The sequence below is a fragment of the Erpetoichthys calabaricus genome, chromosome 12 (genome assembly GCF_900747795.2).
Source record: "Erpetoichthys calabaricus chromosome 12, fErpCal1.3, whole genome shotgun sequence".
Taxonomy (NCBI): Eukaryota; Metazoa; Chordata; class Cladistia; order Polypteriformes; family Polypteridae; genus Erpetoichthys; species Erpetoichthys calabaricus.
This window is the reverse complement of record NC_041405.2, coordinates 3,072,217-3,093,695: the sequence shown is the minus strand read 5'-3', so window position 1 is coordinate 3,093,695 and position 21,479 is coordinate 3,072,217. Positions and strand designations below refer to the sequence as shown.

At 42.2% G+C, this 21,479-nt stretch overlaps 2 protein-coding genes and 1 long non-coding RNA gene across 8 annotated transcripts in view; 1 reads left to right on the top strand and 2 right to left on the bottom strand.

Annotated features, from left to right (window-relative positions):
• Positions 1–433, bottom strand: part of si:ch211-180a12.2 (cell adhesion molecule 4) — a 76,758-nt gene extending 76,325 nt beyond the window's left edge. The window contains exon 1 of one of the 6 annotated variants that reach the window (XR_007936339.1): positions 176–433. Coding sequence is in view for 5 of the 6 variants with exons in the window: in XM_051934412.1 (XP_051790372.1) it covers positions 176–227 (52 nt within the window). In the remaining variant the exon portion in view is untranslated. The remainder of the gene's footprint in view (positions 1–175) is intronic. The other 5 variants (XM_051934412.1, XM_051934413.1, XM_051934411.1 and 2 more) reach the window with 5 other exon arrangements.
• Positions 434–6,431: 5,998 nt separating this feature from the next.
• On the top strand, positions 6,432–20,750 carry eif3c (eukaryotic translation initiation factor 3, subunit C). Its single transcript, XM_028814866.2, has 22 exons — positions 6,432–6,597; positions 7,108–7,212; positions 9,818–9,883; positions 9,972–10,161; positions 10,301–10,426; positions 10,986–11,040; positions 12,609–12,733; positions 12,814–12,938; positions 13,016–13,184; positions 13,262–13,365; positions 14,088–14,229; positions 14,326–14,451; positions 14,536–14,629; positions 14,915–15,105; positions 18,299–18,523; positions 18,605–18,968; positions 19,059–19,218; positions 19,301–19,366; positions 19,470–19,557; positions 20,153–20,318; positions 20,442–20,483; positions 20,581–20,750. Exons 2-22 carry the CDS (start codon positions 7,112–7,114, stop codon positions 20,655–20,657), a joined length of 2,802 nt encoding a protein of 933 aa, XP_028670699.1. The 5' UTR covers positions 6,432–6,597; positions 7,108–7,111; the 3' UTR covers positions 20,658–20,750.
• On the bottom strand, positions 9,429–12,685 carry LOC114661705 (uncharacterized). Its single transcript, XR_003717900.2, has 2 exons — positions 12,544–12,685; positions 9,429–10,300 (listed from the first exon to the last, which is right to left on the bottom strand). It is a non-coding gene; the product is annotated as an uncharacterized LOC114661705 (long non-coding RNA).
• Positions 20,751–21,479: the final 729 nt, after the last annotated feature.

The following is a 21,479-nucleotide window of genomic DNA, read 5'->3' as shown; positions in this document are numbered from 1 at the left end:
GGCCCAGGGGCTCGAGCAAATGTTTACGTTGACCCCCACGCCCACGCCACTCCAACCATCGATCGATCGACTTGTTATCAATACCGCCAGGGGCGACCGCTTCTCCCCGCGGATTTCCCAGCTAGCACGCCTTTAAGCCGCGCCTGGACTGCTGGACTTGCCACTTGAAACTTACCTTCAAAAAGGACAGTCAGCAGTCCCACCAGCTCAGCTGCTCGTGCCGCCATTCAGATTATTTTTTAGTTTTTGTTTTACTTTGCACTCCTACGAGTAATTTTCAGGAACAAAAGGAAGCCGCTGCTTCTGGGTTCTCTCAGCGCGTCACGGTGAACGTTATGTGGTCGCGCAGTTAGAGAGTAAAGCACTCCTGGGCACCGGGGTTTACCGAAACATGTCACTCCGTACTCTTCTTTTCCCAAGACGGGGAATACGAAACTGAGATTAGAGGGTCGGGTGGGGTTTGTGTTTCTTTCCATTCCAGCCGGAGGTCTGCAGAGGCTCTTAAAGGGATATCTCCATGCAACATCGCGCAGCTTCACCCGTCACTGGGCACTACGGAAGATGTGTCGGGCTAAAATTAAATGAAGTCCAACTCAACTACAATGTGATGCATCTGCGCGGGGTGCCTTTCATTTTGTCCCGGTTTCATTGGGTCATTTTTAAAAACATATCAACCAAATAATCGATTGCTTTCCACTAGTAGACCCTTAGAGAAGCAGAGATAACACCCGAAAATTTCTCTGTGAGTAACCCAGTTATTCCAATTGAGTCCAGCTGCAGAGAGACAGTCTGACGCCTCCATCCTGGTGCTCCAAGTACCTGCATGGTGTTAACTCTAATGGGATAGATTCTAGCTGAAGACCCCCAAAACCTCTGCCCAGTTACCCTCTGGTTAAGATAAGGGACCAAGGGGTGAGATGAGACCACCAAGGGGTTAGCCAAGAAGATCTCCAATGCTGATAACAGAAGAATCCTCACTATAGTCAAGAAAAAGCCCCAAACGTCTCTTTGACAGATCAGAAACAGTCTTCAGGGAGCTAATGTGTGTGTGTGTGTCAGAGATGACTAACAGCTGAAGACTTCATGAACAAAAACACAGAGGACACACTGCAAGATGCAAACCACAAAAGAAGGAGGGCCAGATTGCAGTTTGTGAAAAAGGACTTCAGAGGGCCTGCAAAATTCTGGAAGAAGTTCTTGTGGACAGACGAGACAAAGATGAACCTCAACAGAGTGATGTGCAGATGAGAAGGAACAGGCCAAGATCCAAAGCAGACCACCTCATCTGTTAAACATGGCAGTGCTGGGGGTGTTATGGCAGGTCCTGGCACACTTCTCTTCATTGATGATGGAACTGCCAACAGCATTGGCTCAATGAATTCTGAGGCGTAGAGAAACATCTGATCTGCTGGAGGTTCAGTAAAGGCCTCCAAACTCATTGGACAGCACTTCATCCTACACAAGACCTAAACATACAGCTGAGGCAATACAGCAAAGCTAGGAAATGGAAAATTCTTAAATGTCCAAGCTAGCCGCCTAAATGAAATCCAATTTAGCAAGTCTTCCATATGAGAGAAAACTTAAGGAGAGAAGCACCCCGAAACAAGCAGGAACTGAAGATGGCTGCGTCAGAGGCTTGGCAGAGCATCACCAGAAAAGACCCTCAGCACTTGTTGATGTCCATGAATCGCAGACCTCAAGCAGTCATTGTGAGGGATCAGCGACAAAGAACTAAATATGGCCGTGGCTTTAATGGACCTGCCATTGCTGCGTCAATCTATCAGAAAGTGTGCGATGAATGAAAGCAAGGAAGTGAAATTTTGCATTCTGGTATTGCCTATCTGTTACACATTTAAAGATTACGTTCCTTAAAATGTAATGTTAGCATTTCAGTATAAAGAAATGATGTTCGCCTTAGTGTTAGGTGCAGATAATAACGTTTGTATCAGCAGTTTTTACAGGTTAAGAGGTCATATAGAGCAGGGGTCCTGGCTGCAGGTTTTCATTCTAACCCTTTTCTTAATGAGTGCCCTGTTTTCACTGCTAATTAACTGTTTTTAAGGATTCAGTCCTCTGAATTCGTTCTTTTCTTCATTAAATGGCAGCCAAACAGAAACGAGACATGAAACGAACCAACAGATGACCAGCTAAATTGGGGGTTCAAACTCCAGCCAATTTCACTCCAACCAGTTCCTTAATGAGAAGCCGATTCTTGCTGTTAATTAAACCCGTTACTTAATTCCACGGCTTGCTGCTGCCCTTATTCTGCTACAGTAGACATTTCCCAAACTGTTGATTTTTCTGTTTCTGATTATATACCTGACAGATCAACCTTACCAAGGCCATCACCTTTCTTTATGTTCAGATAACGTGGTTAGCTGGTCACCTGTTTGCTCGTTTTGTGTCTCATTATTGTTTGGCTGCTAATTAAGGAAAAAGAAAGAACTAAGGGGGTCTGAGTCAAGTTAATTAAAACTAAGGCAGAACAAGTTAATTAGCAGCAAAAACTGGTCACTAATTAAGAAAAGGGTTAGAATGAAAACCTGCAGCCACGGTGGTCCTCCAGGACCGGACATGGCGACCCCTGATCTAAAGCTTTATTTACTTTGAGTTTGCGCTTTCCTTTACTTTAACACGTTTGTAATGCAACACTGACCTCTAGTGGCCTAACTTGTAGTTTGCTCTTTTTTTTTTCTGTGTCCTGTATTTGTTTATTTGCAGATCACACGCGTATTCTGTTGCTTCTGTAAATCTAAACACATCTCTGTATGTTCTTTCATCTCACTTAATCCTATTAGTTTTTTTTTCTTTTCTTGTAACTTTCTCTTTGACGTGATGTAAAGCGCTCTGAGCTGCACTGCTTATAGGAAAATGTGCCATAGAAATAAATGTTGTTCTTTAGATCTACCACCTGTGACCAGCAGGGCGCTCCAGTCGATCCAAACACGTGAAGACCCCGGACACAGGCACAAGTGTTGCATAGCACGAGTTTATTTTAGCGTGGGAAACGTTACTCAAGTTTTCCACACCTGCAGCACAGTCCACAGTATACACACAGCACAGCGCGCCGAGGCCCTTGGCTTTGTTACTCTTCTCTTCTCTTCTCCACGCAAGCATTCAGGGACATCTTAACAGCATTATAGTCCACCGGTGCAAAGCAGTGCACTGTGGACATACATAGATAGATTAGCATGGGGCCCCTATGCTCGTGGGGATCTGCCCAGCGTGCCCATACGTTAAGATGGCCCTGCAAGTGTTGTCCTCCCGCTCCTCGAATGAAGGCCGGTGGCACTTTTTACGCTGTACCTGGGTGTACTCCAGCTGGCACGTTAGCGAGATCCTGAAGTCTTCCCAGGTGTGGCGGCACCCTGATGAAATAGGGCTCTGTAGTTCTTGCAGCACCCCCTGGCAGTACCCCCGGAACCCAACAGGGCTGAGCCCACAAATCCCAAGTTCCATATAGTCCTGTAGGAATCTTAGGAGCCATTTCACCCCCCCCCCGGGCTGCTCGGGGGAGGTAGCACCCTTCATAAGCCATCTCCCCCTGGTCCTTCCATTACGGAGGCATCCCAGCTGGGTAACGGCACTGGCACACACCCAATAAAACATTCTTAAATTCCTACTGAGCAGCTGGAATTCTTTGCAGATGTTTTCAATGACACCCCAGATACCCCCCCCCCCCCTCCACTTATAAAGAATCCCCTGAGCTGGATTAAACAGGTTTGAGAATGAGATATGTGTATATTATGGGGGTGTGAAAAGCTCTGGCACATCACGGATAAGGTGTTGTGGGTTTATTCTCCTTGTTCTGTCATTGTCTGTGTGGCTCAGTGAGCTGTTCAGGCACTCAAAGGACCACCTCACACTGAGCCCACCATCACATCCCCACATTTCAGGTAAGAAGCCAGAGGATTTGGAGTAAGGAAGACAGAAGTCTCAAGGTAAAGTAGTAATACTCATTGATCCTGAGGCTGGAGCATGCCAGCAGATGGCATGTGGATTGGCAATGAATTCATTGGACAACATCAGACACTTCATTACATTATAAAAGTTAAAGGGTTGCTTGTCAGAGACATCACTGACGTTTATCTTTACTTCTTCACACTTCCCTCCAACAGGCCATAACTGCACAACTACTAAGTTCAGTAAGGTGCGAGCTGATAGCCTCTTGCTACTGTCAGATGTTGTGACTGATAAAATTTAAAGTCACCTCCTTACCCGCTTATTTCAGACGGGAGTTGCGGAGAGGGGGCTGGAGCCTATCCCAGCAAGCATAAGAAGGACCAAACCCTGGACAAGGCAAACACACACACAGGCCAATTGAGGGTCACCAGTTCACCTGCTTGTCTTTGCATGTTCTCCGTGTGTCTGTGTGAGTTTCCTCCAACTGTCCAAACTCCACACAGGGAGGACCCGGGCTGTGAACCTTGGTCTCCTTACTGCTGCACTAACCACTGCACCACCATACCACCCAAAATTTAAAGTCCTGTCTTATTTTTGTTAGGTAAACATATGCAGTTAAAATGCCTTTCCATGTACTGTGTGTACTTTCCAAAAACTTTTTAAAAGAGTTAAATTCATTCTTACAGTAATAAAGTAACACTGGCAGCTTTGCTGTGTTGGTTTTTAATTAATTGATATTTAAATCTGTGGAGATATATTTTAAAATGCATGTATGCAGTATAGACTAATTTGCATTTGTTAAAGAAATTTATTTAAATAAAGTTAAGGTTAAGTTACAAACCAGGATGGGCCAATGAGAGAAGCGTGTGGGCAAAGGCCTACACAGGCCTAATACTGGCACTGCGTCTGCTCTGTACAAGTGATAATATTGACAGAATGAACGTAAATTAGATTTACCGGCATCTCTAACTTCATGTGAGTGTGGACGTGTGTATGAGTAGACCCGGAGATGGACCAGCACTCTGTCTTTCTGTCCAGCTAATGCTGCTGTGATAGGCTGTAGTACCCGTGAGCTTCAGCTGGACTATATGGCCTTCAAGATGGGAGGTATGGTGGTACAGTGATAGTGATGCCACTTCACAACAAGGAGACACGGGTTCAGGTCTCAGGTGCTCCCTGCCTGGAGTTTACACGTTCTACATGTGTGTGTTTGTGTTTTGTTGGCCACCATCCAAAGGCATTCAGGTTAGGTAAATTGGCTCTAGTGTGTGAATTCACCCTCTGATGGACTGGCACCCTCGCCAACTGTTGCCCGTGCCTTCTGCCAAATGCTTGCTTGGATAGAAGACACTGGATAAGTGGGTTTGGAAGATGAGATGTTATGTTATTATTATATTTTTTTAACATCAACAGTGTCCCCGGGTGTATCATTTGTGTTATAGACACCTGATATTCTGGAGGTGTTCAGAAACTCAACACAACACAACAACTTGGTCCTCAGTCCTCCAGGATGCATGGGCTCAGCTGTCACAAAATGCACTTAAACACCCTATACTTTTAAAAATTGATATCACAGTGACTTAAGAATTCTGCATTTGCACTTGTAGTATTGTCTTTGTCTTGAAACAATAGCAAGATGCAAAAATTCAAAATGTCTGGAGTATGTAACGCAGTAATCAGCCTGGCTACACCAAAGATTTAGACTGCATGCTTTTTTCAGAAATCAGAGAAATTAGATTGATCAAGAAGCTGGCTTTCCAGCAGTGCAAGAAAATGCAAAATAACAATAATAACGGTGGCACAGTGGTAGCACTGCTGCCTCACAGTAAGGAGACCTGGGTTTGCTTCCCAGGTCCTCCCTGCGTGGAGTTTACATGTTCTCCCCATGTCTGCGTGGGTTTCCTTCGGGTACTCTGATTTCCTCCCACAGTCCAAAGACATGAAGGTTAGGTGCGTTGGAGATCCTAAATTGTACCTAGTGTGTGCTTGGTATGTGGGTTTGTGTGTGTCCTGTGGTGGACTGGCGCCCTGCCTGGGATCTGTTCCTGCCTTGTCCCCTGTGCTGGCTGGGATTACTCCAGCAGACCCCCCCGTCACCCTGTGTTAGGATATAGCGGGTTGGATGATGACTGACTGATTAACTGGCTGACTAATAATAAGAAGAAGAAGAAGAAGAAGAATAACAGTGCATTCTCAAATCTGATTATGGGTAACACACAAACAATAAACCTTAAACCAGTCTGTTGTAACTTGAACTTTAACAGCAGTCGGTGTAAAAATCAATGTTCAATATCACAACATATAGATAACAATTAAAAATGGAAACCCCACATAAAAACAGGAAGATTATCCAAATTCCTCACAGACAAATTTGTATCCAGAAGTCTGACACTATGAGCAGCAGTTCTGACCGCAGAGCCTCTCGTCTTGAGATAGCGAACCTTCAGAAAGTGAAACCTCATAGCGGAAACCGAGATGCATTCTGGTTGTTGCCGTTTGCTACCCTCATACAGCTCTTTGTGATTACGACTAATGCGCGTATCAGAAAACATTTCCCAGGGTGCTTCACGATAGCCGCCCTTTCAAGCCCGTCGTCCAAAGCCGGGAGAGCCACACTCATTGTGGCGTTGAAGTTTTATTTGCGACGTTAACGCATTTTTAAATCCTGGAGTGAACAGAAGCTGCAAGGAAAGGGTGAGAGCATAGCTTGTGTTTGGGATTTTGTATCTGCTGTATGGTTAGCAGTTTTGTTTTGCTTGCTGTGAAGCTTCCTTCCTGAGTTGGACTGGAGGCGAGCGGCTGGATGCGAGTGCGGCCTGTCTCAGAAAACGTGTCAGAAAAATAGGGGGCAGGCACCGTTGTTATTTGTAGTCTGTTAATGCCATATGTTTGTATTACATCCAGCATCTAAACCAAATTTACTTACTATTAACAAAATATGTGCCAAACTATCGTTGCCTTTTTATAACATACTGTAGGTAGTTCTGTTTGTGAATAAAAAATAAACGGCCTCGGGTCTGTGATAAAACACAGAAAAAATACAATTCAGCAATTTGTATGTTTTTGTACGTTTAAAGAAGAAACCGTTGAAGACTCTCATCTCCCTTTACGATTTTATTATTTTCAGCAAATGTTTCTCAGGTAAAGACGTTTCAACGTCAAAAGGATGTGTATGTAACATTTAACTGTTTCTTGTCTTGACAGAATAATGTCGCGATTTTTCGCCACCGGCTCTGACAGCGAGTCTGAGGAGACCTCGTCAGGAGATGAAGTCATTCCGAAGCAAGTGGGGACCACCTTCGCTAAGCAGTAAGTTTACAGGGGGCCATCAGACCGGGGGTCGGTGTAGACTGTGGGGATGTTAGTCTTGTTAATTTGCTTTTTCGGCTTCTCCTCTTTGTCAACTTCCAGACATTGCATTTTGTTTCGTTATCAATGACACCGGTCTGTCCGTCCAGTGAAATGCAATCTTGATATTCATCAATTCAGCTTTGCTCAGGTCTCTAGATTAACCATCATGACACCCGTTTACTCTTACAGTACAGCATTGGTGAGCTTTGATGGGTCTTGTATGAATTTAACATTCGGAAGAAGTTATGGAATATTGGGCTGGGCAAAATTTGATATTGTAATTATTTTGACCAAAAATGTTATTCAGTACCATAAAAATTAAAATATAGCACTGCATGAACATGTATATACATGTTTTCTATATGGAGGACAAAATATGTTACATTTGCTCATCATAATAAAATGAAATGTTGGCAAATGAGACCAATTTTCTCCAAGATTGAACAATTTCATGAAATGCTATGCCTCAAAGAAACCTAATCGCCCCCTTTTTGTTTTATATCTACTGTAGTTAGTCGTGAGTTTCCATTGTACAGTATATACAGTATGTTCCATGTATTTCATTCATCAACACCTTGAGTACCTTGCTGCCGTCTCTTTCTATCGGCGAACATTGTGCTCTCACTTTCTGACCGTTTTGTAAAGAAAGACCAAGCTTCTGATTTACTCCCTCACAGATCACAATGCTTGTGTTTATTATGTACACATTGTTTTATGATATTGTTTGTAATGGTGCTAAATTATGTATTTGCATAAGTGTCCTTTTTCTTTCTTATAATAATCTGAATGATGCATGCAGGTGTATTTTATTTTTTATCCATTAACACCATAGCAAGTACTGTATTTGTGCCCAGACTCTGTGTTCTTGCAGCTTTTTGAATCCTTATTTCCCTGAGGTATAGTTTGGTGCTTTACACAGTCAACACCAAGGAAGAATCTGTAAGGGGGTGTTTGAAATTCTGAGGAGGGAGATGGTATTTCAGTGAAAAATTAGACATTTCAGCTACTTTTGCTTTGCTTTCAGTCCCAATGATCAGAGAAGTAACATCTTCCTGTTAAAATTAGGGATTATAAAATCCTCTAGGTTTTTATTTAATTGGTATTTTATTAACAACAACAACAACATTTATTTATGTAGCACATTTTCATACAAAAAGTAGCTCAAAGTGCTTTACATAATGAAGAGAAGAAAAATAAAAGACAAAATAAGAAATTAAAATAAGACAACATTAATTAACATAGAAAGGAGTAAGGTCCGATGGCCAGGGTGGACAGAAAAAACAAAAAAAAACTCCAGAAGGCTGGAGAAAAAAATAAAATCTGTAGGGGTTCCAGGCCACGAGACCACCCAGTCCCCTTTGGGCATTCTACCTAACATAAATGAAATAGTCCTCTTGGTAGTTCGGGTTTTTCACGGAGTCACTTGATGCTGATGGTCATACAGACTTCTGGCTTTTAATCCATCCATCATTGTTGGAACATCATGGTGCTTTGGGTAGATGGTGGTGGCGCACGCCACCACCAACAGGACACCGGAAAAGGAAACAGAAGAGAGAGTAGGGGTTAGTACGGATTTTGAATGAATAGTTATTATAATGAATTAGATGTACAGAGTATCAGGATTAAATTACAGTGAAGTTATGAGAAGGCCATGTTAAAATAATGTGTTTTCAGTAGTTTTTTAAAGTGCTCCACTGTATTAGCCTGGCGAATTCCTACTGGCAGGCTATTCCAGATTTTAGGTGCATAACAGCAGAAGGTCACCCGCCTCACCACTTCTTTTAAGTTTTGATTAGATACTTTATTAATCCCAAGGGGAAATTCACATACTCCAGCAGCAGCATACTGACAAAAAACAATATTACTAAGCTTTTCTCAGAAACTAATATGGTTGTATATTTGACTTCTGTGAATAATCATAGCGGGTTCAAAAGTGTAAATGTTTAGTGCAGAGTTAATGCACTATTTGTTGAATATCCATTATTGTAATTAGGAAGATCAGTTCACGTGTTAAATAAAAATTCAAATCAAAATTAAAATGATCTGTAATATTGTTTACACCGTACACATCCATTGGATAATTCACACATATGTTGTATTATGGCTCATTATGTGTGTTCTGCATTCAGATGTTTGTATTGCATAAAGAGTCATTGGGGGTAAAAACCAAACCATTTGCAAACAGTCGAGCTAACCATCTAACACTTATTTCTTCTGATCCTCGCTCTATTTTTTTTTTTTTTTTCACGCCCATCACCCCCAAGACAAACAACAGCAGAATTGATGTAGACACACTTAGAAAATGCGGTGGCGTCTGCAGATTTTATTTAATGTTCAGAAGAAGTTGTCCATCAAGATATTGACCTCTTCATATTGATTTTTATTAAATCTCAAATCAGATAAAAAATGATTCAATATATTGCCCAGTCCTGCTTGACACCATCTTTATTTGAATTTAGTTTGTCTTGACTTTTACTTCTATATGTTTGTGCCTTATACTATTTCTGAAAAGAGCTAGGTAATGAAGTATTGTTCTTATATTACAATGATCTCTGCATTGCAGGCCTGTGCTGCTGAGTGATGATGAGGAGGATACGAAAAGGGTGGTCCGCAGCACTAAAGATAAGAGGTAAATGAGATAAAACACCATGTCCTGCACTTATCGCTCCATTGCCCTTAAATGAGAATTTTTTGGAATTGATTTGTTTGTCTTTCAGGTTTGAGGAACTCACTAACATCATCAAAACTATTCGGAATGCAATGAAAATTCGGGATGTGTCAAAATGTTTGGAGGAGTTTGAGCAGCTGTGTAAGGCCTTCCTGAAATCCAAAACAGTTGTGGATAAGGAGGGTGTTCCAACATTTTACATTCGACTGCTGGCAGACCTGGAAGATTACCTCAATGAGGTGAGGACCTCCTTTTTTTCCTGCAGAAAGTAGGCCCTCTGATGGCAAGTTGTGATTATACTTACAATCAGAGGGCCGCCACCACCTGCCTTTCCACTTTCTCTCATTATGATTTTTCTTTGCTTGTGTCGTTTGTCAGCTGTGGGAAGACAAAGAAGGAAAAAAGAAAATGAACAAGAACAATGCCAAGGCACTCAGTACACTGCGGCAAAAAATCAGAAAGTATAATCGAGATTATGAAGCTGAAATTGTGCGCTACAAAGAGGTAAGAGTAGTTTAAGCAGAGCATAACCAGTTTCTCATAGGTTATGCTAAAACCATGAGTCATATTGTTTGAACGGTCAAGATCCTGCAAACACTTGTAGTAGCATGTAGCCCGTCCTTTTAGCAGGGCTGTGCATATTATCTTAGAAACCTCCAAATAACGTGTTACACAATCGAGAACTGAATTTAAACTTTGTTGCCAGGCAACAGAAATATTCAATTTTCATGGTAACAAGAAGTATTTTTGGTTTGGATCTTTATGGTTTAAGATTCTCTGCCATAATTATGTATTTTTTAGTCCAATATATGTTTAAATTTATAAAATTAGTCTGAGCCCAGAGTGGCTAGCAAGACATTTTTGAAGGTTGGTTCTTGCTACTGTGTTACCCAGTTATTTGGTGGTAAATTTCTACATGTTTCTTCACCCTGAACATCTAGTCCCAAGTATTGCCTCTGATTACAAACGCGATAAAATCCTCTCGGACATGAGTGGTTGTGGACTTGGAAGGAAGAACGCCTGTCATGCTTGGGCCTAACTCTACTTTGTTTATTACCCTCAGAATCCAGAGCAGTCAGCTGATGAGGAAGAGGAACGTGATGAAGATGACTCTGACGGTACGTGTCTGAAAATTACACTTCAGAGGCAGTAATAAGTTAATCATAAGTGCTAGTATCCACCGAAGTGAAAACTCCCCCCAGTTTGATCCAGGACATTCACAGTATAGTAGTGAATCCCTAAAAATGAAACGGACAATGCAGCAGGAATACTCTGTGGAGAGGTGATGGACTATTTAGAAAGGGCCTGCATGGTAGGACAGAATCCAGTTTTTACTCTAGAGCAGCTGCTCTCCATTTAGGACTAGTAGATTCACATCCCAATAAGTTGTAAATAGTGGACAAGATAGTGACACTGAATATATACCCAGGCAAGAAGAAGTTCAGTCAACCTTGAATGTTGCAGGAAGTCCAAAACGGTAATTATTTTATAGTATAACAGTATGGTTATCTGTGCACTGGCAGAATACCACTTGAACATCACTAGAGGCCCACTAAATTAGCAAAGCTTAAAAAAACCTTTCTGAAGGAGTAAATGAGCTTTTTTTTTTATCTACACATACATTTGGAAAAAAAAATAATCCAAAAGAGAGAGGTTGAGTGGACAGCTGATGAATATAAATTTCTGCCAAGGTGAAAATCATTATCTTTATACATTCATACCATGGTTTATTGATGTGAACTTGATTAACAGAGTAGCCATATCCAACAGTGTAGTTTTTGACTCTCCTATGGTTCTTTTACTAAAAAGGTAAAAAACCAACCATATGCTGTAAACTGTTTGCTAAGTTACAAACGTCAATAGCCCTGTCCTACACTACATTGTGTCTCAGATGCATAGGGTTTGTTGACTAACTAGCAGTATTAATGAGCTGCTGTTCTCATAGAAAAAGTAATGTTAAATGTAGTAGTAATAATAACCTATTACTTATCAAAAAGTAGTCGTAACCGTGCACATTATGTTCAGTATCACAAACACTATCAGTCTGAGTCCATGTGTGAAACCGGAGAACAGACCATATCTACTACTAATTATTTGAAAACTCTTTGTAGCTCATGTCTTCGTTTTTTTTCACTCAGCTGCATATTAAAACCTACTTTACTCTGAAAGGTGCATAGTTGCAATGAAGTGCTGGTCGGCACATGGTGGAGCTACTGCAAAACATCAGTGTTAAAAATATATACCAGCTAAGTCGAGTGCACTGCAGCAGGAAGATCCCACAAACATGAACATGCGCTGTAACAGAACAACAGTTCTTTAATTTCAATATAGTCAAGTTTTCCTGGATTCCAGCAGGATGTTACAACATTAGTTTAACAATAGTTTTCACTAAAGTACTTGCCCTGGGTAAGTGGCTTTATTATCTTGAAGTGAGGCTTCAGATGGGAAGAGAGAGAGACTCCAATGTGAAGGGCGCTTTTTATGCACAGTATTGTTACATTTATAAAAGTGTTGGAAAATCTCAGTGCTGATTTAGATATCATCCCACCTAGTGACTTGCAGCTTTCTGCAATTTCAAGTGAATCCACTGTAAGCTGATAAATGATAAAGTTTACCTTTACCTTCTGTGTGCCCGTGGCATGCCACAGTTTGGTGATACAAAGATACTCCTGTACTTTGTCTTCAGAGTCTGATGAAAGTGAGGATGATAAGGAAGATGATGATGACGATGATGTTGGAATGTCTCCTAGTGCGTTCCTCAAAAAACAACGAGCCGAGCCTGCCCTTGACCTAAGAAAGAAGAAAATTGAGGTAATAAAAGAAACTTCTTGGTTTTATGCACAGTCAGTAGAATTTTTTGCCAACATCTAAGGAGTGGTGTTTTTCTGCAGGATGAGGAGGATGAGGAAGACTCGGATGATGATGAAGATTGGGGCTCAGACAGCGATGACTCAGACTCTGAGAGTGATGATGATGAAGGCAAGCATACATCGTTAGCCTCGCGCTTCCTTAAGAAGTAAGTTTCCTCCTTTGCCTTTTGTGTGTAGCCATCGGTGGAAGTTGCCTTCCTCAACTTGTCTCCATCTTTCACAGGACTACCACTGATGAGGATAGGCGGCAGATAGAGAAGAAGAAGGAGGACAAAGTAAAGAAAAAGCAGGACCGCAAGCTGAGGAGGGTAGAGGAAGACGATGAGGAGGGCATGGAAGGAGAAGGTGAAGGCGAGTGGAAGAAAGTTGAGGGAGGTGCCCCCCTGGTTAAGGTAAGCTAGGGAATTGTTGAGGGTCTGTTGTGGACCGTCAGTTTGGTGGATCTGATCTTTGCTTGTCCTGTTTGTAGGAGAAGCGCAATATGTTTGCAAAGGGAACGGAGATCAACATTCCAGTGGTTCTGAAGAAGCTCAATGAAATCCTGCAGGCCAGAGGGAAAAAGGGGACTGACAGGTAAAGCTGCTCTTCATCGAGTAAAAAATAATGGTACACGTCAAGTACACTTTTGTCCCTGAACTCTGTTAAATGTTGAGGGTATCTCCAGACTCCTCTCCTTACTCTTCAAAATCGACTTTTGTTTCCTCCTCCTCCTCCTCAGGCAGAGCTTAATATGCAATTAATGTACTTATTTTGAGTGTTTACCAAGTTAATGTGTTAATGTATAGATATGGGGTTTAATATTGTACATTTACAAGAGTGCATCCTGTGAAGTGTGTCATACAGGAAAATTTGAAAATGAAAATTTTTTTGCCATATGTTATGGGACCTACCCCTTGGGAGAAATGTGCCCTCTCACTAAATGGTGTTTGTATCTTTCAAACCCCCTAAATTAAGACTGAATGGAATCCTGTGAAGAATCCAGTGATCCTAGAAAGCCATGGTAAGAGCAAAAGCCTAGTCCCAGTCTGTCATATACAAACGCACATAATTTTGACTGGAGTTGACATTTTTCTTTCTTTTTGTGTTCCCATCATTGTCCAAAAGCTGTGGTGGGGTTTTGTAGTTTGCAACTCAAAATCCAACCATTCACTTAGTTTGTGTTGTCCTCTTTTAATGCATTGAGTCTACCCTTTTTAAGGTTCAGTGTAAATATTTCCTGATTCCAGAACTTCAGTCACACAGACGTCTTAATCCTTGCCAGGTTAAAAGCTATGTGTTTTTATTTTGTTTTTCAGAGCTGCTCAGATTGAACTCCTTCATTGCCTTGCAGCCATTGCTGCAGAGAACAACCTTGGGGAGGGAATTCTGGTTAAAATCAGGTTTAACATCATTGCTTCTCTTTATGACTACAATCCCAACCTGGCAGCATACATGAAGGTAGAGACTCTGTGCTGTATGTGCATCTATCAGTGAGAGAAGGTTAGGGGCAGCTCTAACGACACACTAATTTGCAACCTACTTCTTGTTATGTAGCCGGAAATGTGGGGGAAATGCTTGGACTGCATCAATGAACTGCTGGACATCCTCTTTGACAACTCAAACATCTTCATTGGTGAGAACATTGCTGAGGACAGTGAGAGTCTTGCCGTTTCTGACCAAGTAAGTCTTCTACCACACCCAAGTTATTCCTGCAGCCACCACTGGTCTGCTTGTTAACCCCAACATTTTCCACTAATTCTATAGCCATTCAGAGTTCGGGGATGTATTCTAACTCTTGTGGAAAGGATGGATGAAGAATTCACAAAAATAATGCAGAACACTGACCCTCATTCTCAAGGTGAGATCTTCTGAGTTTAATATACTAAGTTGTATGTCATTGTAAACTATACTACAGGAGAGTTGCACAAAAAAGTTTGCAACCCTTTTTATTGCTAGTAATTTATTATACTGTAAAAGTGTGCAAACATGTAGTATAACTAGATATACAGCCATTTATCAGTGAGAAGAGAGCATATTTCCTTAATTTTACAACAGAAAAAATAAATGATGAGGTAAAAAGTTGATGCAAATTGGCTTGGAGTTCATTTATGCGGTCTTGTCACTGTCACTTCCTCCCCCTCAGAGTATGTGGACAACCTGAAGGATGAATCTCGGGTCTGTCAAATAATTGACAGGCTACTCAAGTACCTGGAGCTGAAGGGGAGCACAGAGGAGATTTGCCGAGTGTACCTACGCCGCATCATGCATACATACTACAAGTTTGACTACAAAGCACACAACAGGGCCCTTGCTGGCCAGAAGGGGGAGTCCAAGGTATGTCAGTGGAGCCTCACAGGGTGATGGAGAATTAAAGATTGTGGACCTTTTATAAACACTTTACCATGTGAATTTGGGATGGTAGCTGTATTCATTTATTTATATATGGAAGAGAAGGTCTGTGATACGGTTTGCATATTTGCAGCTGGAGATCCATGAAGGGAGAAAAAAGAATCACGTATCATAAAATAGTTTTTATTCCTGAGCTTACAACCCCTAATATCACTTTGCCAAAAAAACTCACTTTCATTTCAACGGCAAGTATTCCACTCAGAAAGAAGGCATGCCAATGGGATCACCGTTATCAGGACTCCTAGCGGAACTGGTAATACAACGATTTGAAAACATAGCTTTATCCCAGATTACACCCAAAATTTGGATATGTTATGTAGACGACACATTCGTCATACTAAGAAAGAACCAGCTGAATGAGTTCTACAATCATAACACAATATTCCCTGCAGTCCAGTTCACAATGGAAAAAGAAATGAACCGACACATCAGCTTCCTGGACATTTACATCAAAAGAAATAGTGACGCCACCCTGACCACAAGTGTTTACCGCAAACAGTGCTACGCAGACAAGATTCTACACTTCTCCAGCAACCACCCGGTATCTCATAAATGGAGCTGCGTGAAAACCCTATTCAAACGAGTCCACACTCATTGTAATACTAAGGAAACAAAAATTAATGAGAGACGCTATCTCTTCCACCTTTTCACCTCAAACGGATACTCAAAAACATTCATTAATCGGAGCCTACACAGCAGACGCCAGATGAATCGGCAAACAATCGACTTAAATCAGAACCCCCACCCCACCTGGCACTCACTCCCTTATCACCACAATGTGTCAGAAGGCACAGCGCGCATCCTGACCAAGTGGGGCATCAGAATAGCACACAAACCCACGAACAATCTGCGCACAGTCCTCTTTAATGCTAAAAACAAGAAATCGACAGCCGAAACACGAAACACAGTGTATAGTATTCCATGCAATTCTTGCTCAGCGGTATACATAGGACAAACGTCAAAAAGAAGCTCAACACGTGTACAGGAACATCGCAACGCCGTCAGAAGAAAGGGCGCACTATCGTTGATCTATGCACATACTAAATCGACAGGACACACATTCAACTGGGACAATGTAAAAGTAAAATTTAAGGCCAGTACTAAAAGTGCCAGAGAGTTGGCCGAATCTTGGCTATCGGATGAAAACGCCATCAACAGACACTTGGACATAAATCCAGCATATGCCAACTTAAGAAGAACACGTACATAATAAACTATACAAATATATATAAAAACTCCATCCATTATCCAACCTGCTATATCCTAACTACAGGATCACAGATATAACTTGATTGATGAAAAGCACAGTAATGAAATTTTTTTTAAGCTATACCCCTTCAGTGTTACAGCCAGTACTTTATTCATTAAATTTTTTAAATGTAATATTCACACGGCAAAGCTCCATTTTCAGCAGCCATTTCTTCAGTGTCCTAATAGTCAACTCCTTTAGCTGTTTCATTTTGTCCATTGTAAATGGCAATAGGATGTGAACCAGAATAACAGGTTTCAGTTCGACTTCAAAGTTTTTCTGATAACCAACTACCATTTATACATGACTAATTAAAGCCAGTTTCACATTATGCAACTTCTTGTCTCGGTATGTCAGATTTGCTGGCAGCAGTTGGTTATTGTGTTGCTGCCCATGTCACATTTGCAGACAAGTGCTGACGTACTAGAGCAGTTGTACTTGTCCCTTTTTCTGATATCCAGTAGTGTGCTTCCTGATGGAGCCAGTGCTCTATGAAAGGTTAATGGCTGCAGCAAGTTGTTTCAATCTCTGCCCAATTTTGTCATAGTATGCAAAACATAAAATATCAACCTTGAGAGGTCTAAAACAACCACACTTCTTATTCTTCATTGCTCAGTTTTATGCATTTTATTCCTGGATGAGTGTTCCTTGGTTGGCAGCTCTGTCACACTGAGCCTGCCCCTACAATCAAATGGGCCCAATATTGTCTTTAGTTGTATCGGAGCAAGTTGCACACTATAAGGTAGTTGGAGTAAGTCAATGGGTCTATCACATTAGGCGACTGGTTTCACGGGAGTGTGCTAACAATTGCCTCTGATTTGCCAAGATTATGTAAATAAATACTACATTTGATAGTTGCTGGAAAAATTTCATAATGTGACATGGCCTTGAGGAGAAGTTAATGGTCTTGGAGTGGCTGCTGGAAATGGGACATTGCAGTGATATTTGAATAATAACTTAAAAATCAAATCATTTCAGGCATTAATAGCTGTTGCAACATTATGACCGCCAATTTAAATGTATCTTGATTTAAAAAAGGTGTATTTCTATCATAAACCTGAACATGTTTCCGCAAACATTTGACTGATAGTGCAGCATACAACATGTCATATACTGTTGCTGTATTTTATGTTGTAAGTCATACCTATTTATGGTAAGGTGCTCTGTGACAGTCTGGTTCAAGAGGCTTCCCGGGCACAACGGCATATGCAGCTAACCTGGACCGTCACATGCTGTACCAATAAGAGTCAGCAAACAATAAGCAGTGTCACATTGGTAGAAATTGAAATTACAGATTAATGCCTTTTATACATATTGTTCTTGACTAAAAAAAGGGCCTCTTTGATTAGAAAAGGGTAAGTTTACAGCGTTTGCCGTGTTAGAATTTAGATGCATGCTTCAGAAAGTATATATAGGAAGAGGTCTTGGCTGATCCTCTTTAACTGGTCTTCAAGTAGTTTTTAGAAACTGCAGAAAAAGTCTGCATTTAAATTGGTAGTACTGTAGGCAAATTGCACGGTGCCAGAAATAATCCTAAATGGGGCAAAATAATACATAACAGTCACTCAAAAACTTGGATACACCAACTGAAAAAGAACAAGATTAACTCTTGGCATCTCGTGATAAAAGAATTTAATTCCACTAGGACATCCTGCTGTACGAATTAGGAAGATTTATTTACTGGTGGGGGTGTGTGTTTGAGGTCCTCATTTTATTTATTTATTTTTTGTCTTCACTTGCACATTCCTTTTTTCCAGCAGCTGTATTATTCTGGATGGTTTCTTGATTTGCTAATTAAGGCGCTATAGTTGTACTTCTTTAATTGAGGTCTTCTCTGCTTTCCCCACCACCACCACCACTGATTTGCAGTCCGAACAGGACCAGGCGGAGAATGAAGGGGAGGACAGTTCTATTCTGATGGACAGGCTCTGCAAGTTCATCTATGCCAAAGACCGTACAGATCGAATCCGCACCTGCGCCATCTTGTGTCACATATACCATCATGCTCTGCACAACCGCTGGTACCAGGCTCGAGACTTAATGCTCATGTCTCACCTGCAGGACAATATTCAGCATGCTGACCCACCTGTCCAGGTGAGTAAAGGGTCACAGTGCTGGCTGTTTGTTCATTTCAGTTTTTCCCCCCCTCTAACTCCCAGTTTCTTGTCCTTGCAGATACTATATAATCGCACCATGGTACAACTGGGCATCTGTGCCTTTCGACAGGGCATGATCAAGGATGCCCACAATGCTCTGTTGGACATCCAGTCCAGTGGACGTGCAAAAGAACTGCTGGGCCAAGGCCTCTTGATGCGCAACATGCAGGAGAGAAACCCAGAGCAGGAGAAGATTGAAAAGCGGCGTCAGGTGCCCTTCCATATGCACATCAACCTAGAACTGCTAGAATGTGTCTATTTGGTGTCTGCGATGCTGCTGGAGATCCCTTATATGGCCGCTCATGAGTTTGATGCTCGCCGACGTATGATCAGCAAGCAGTTCCACCACCAGCTGCGAGTAGGCGAGCGCCAGCCTCTGCTCGGTGAGTTTTCAGCCTAGTGTCAAGTCCGATTTGGTGGCTTCATGAGCACCAGGGGCCCACTACAGTTCTGTTCTCCAAATTCTTTCTCAGGACCCCCAGAAAGCATGAGGGAACATGTCGTGGCTGCTTCTAAGGCAATGAAAATGGGTGACTGGAAGATCTGCCACTCTTACATCATCAACGAAAAAATGAACGGCAAAGTGTGGGACCTCTTCCCTGAGGCACAGCGTGTCCGTGAGATGCTGGTCAGGTAGGTGTCCACATCCTGATCTCGCGAGAAGCTACCTTTTCCTAAATTCCTCGGCATCATCCTTTTCTTTCTGTTTCTGCAGGAAGATCCAGGAAGAATCTCTACGTACATATCTCTTCACCTACAGCAGTGTCTATGATTCCATAAGGTAAATGGGGGACCATGAACAGTTGAAACTCACACTGGGAAGTGGGGCCCACTAGGAGGATCTAGAATATGTTTGAATTTCTTTTTGTTGTCTTTATGTGCAGTATGGAGATATTGGCAGACATGTTCCATCTGGAGCTACACACCGTGCACAGCATCATCAGCAAGATGATCATCAATGAGGAGCTCATGGTATGAAAATGCCTTGTTAGTTTGTGACGCCTTCAGAGCCTGCAGTTCTGCTTCAGCCCATGTCACATTACATTACTTTTCCATCAAGTTTTCAGTTGTTGCCATCATTTACATAACCTTACCAAGTCAGAAACTGTCACAGCACGTCACCATAACCACCTGTGACACTCCCAGTGACTCCCAAGTTTTATTTATTTTTTCTTAAGGTGCAGGGGTGGACTAATTGGAGATATCTAATTGTGTAAATTGGCAGACGGCAGTTGTCAAGTTTGGCATCCCCTCCACCTAGAAGTTGTCTAGTGACATAACCCTTGCTTGGTGCTTAATGCCGGTTTATACTTTTTGAGGGTTGCGTGATGTTAATTTTGTGAGTAGTCGAGTTGCATGGACATGTATGGTCCAGAGTACACATATTCACTGCACATGTGCGAGACACAACCTGGACACATTCAAAGGGCGCACAGTGCGTATCCTCTGTCTCCATTCACAGCTTTTGGAGTTTCAACTCCCCTTTACTGTTAGGGGTGTTCATATCCTACAGCATCTTTAATACTGGACTTTGTAATCCAATGGTTTGTTCCGCTTCTGCTTGTAGGCCTCCCTGGACCAGCCCACTCAGACCGTCGTCATGCACCGCACGGAGCCCACATCACTGCAAAATATGGCCTTACAGCTGGCCGAGAAGCTCGGTGGGCTTGTGGAGAACAATGAGCGAGTGTTTGACCTCAAGCAGGGCATCTATGGAGGATACTTCAGCAGGGGTAGGTCATGGTCCTCAAAAGAAGGGCAGCCCACTGCTTTGTGAACATGCAGCTCAGAACTTGGATTTGGGTAAAATGTGAGACCAGCCTGCTAATGGTTTTCAATACTCTCCTTCTTCTCAGATCAAAAAGGAGGCTATCAGCAGAAGCAGTCGTACCAGAGAGGTGAGTCCTTGGCAGTGCCCACCTCACCATATTTCTTGATGTTCTATTGTCTACCCTGCTTAAGAACTTTGTATTAATGGATTTGTTTTGCCTGCAGATCAAAAAGGTGGATACCAGCAGAAGCAGGGCTACCAGAGAGACTACCAGCGAGATTACCAGCGTAGTTACAGATGAATCTTACCGAGTGGCTACCAGGTCGTGAGCTGATCTTCTTTCACCTTTCACAGATTCTTGCTTTCACTGTATTAATAAAGATGTCACAACGTCGCAGTTGCCTTTTGTTTTCCTTGCTGCTGTTTACCAACAGTTTCTAAATGGATGCTTCCTGAAGAGCAACTGCCATTGTGCTGGGCTTCACCAAACCAATGATGTAACTGCCACCCCATTCAAAGAAAAAGGAGGGTTGAGCTGGCATTATATGGCAGACCTTCCAGTATAAAGTGAATCAACACACAACCACCCCGGGTTCCCCCAGTTGACTCTGTATGGTCATCTTATCAGTTGCTTGTTTGACCACCTGCTTGGTTCTCAGGCCTCTGTGCCCACATCCCAACCCCCTCATTCCTCTCTGCTGGATTTGTCACAGATGTAGGTGACGCCGCCAGCTTTGGGAATAAAGGTTAAGGCAGGCTGCTTCTGTGAGATCAACTGGGGGGGGGGGGGATTTGTGTGGAAGAAATAACTTCAATGGGATCTTCAGCAGTGGCATGAGGGGCAGCCATGACTATGATCTGTTACTGAACTTCCCTGTAAAGTGCCTGGAGTCGTTCCTGCTGTGAATGGCACTATGCAATACCAACATACGTGCCCAACCTGGTACAAGAACAAGCCCTAGACAGCCCACCACAGGGTAGACTGGCATGTTGAAAGATCCCAATTCTAATGTAAATGACATCTACGAGAGGGATTGCTTGTTTTGCCATTAAAACGCTTTCAGTGTAATTCTTATTTTCATTTAGCTTTGCCTGGCGAGGGTCCACCCTGAAGTTTATTATA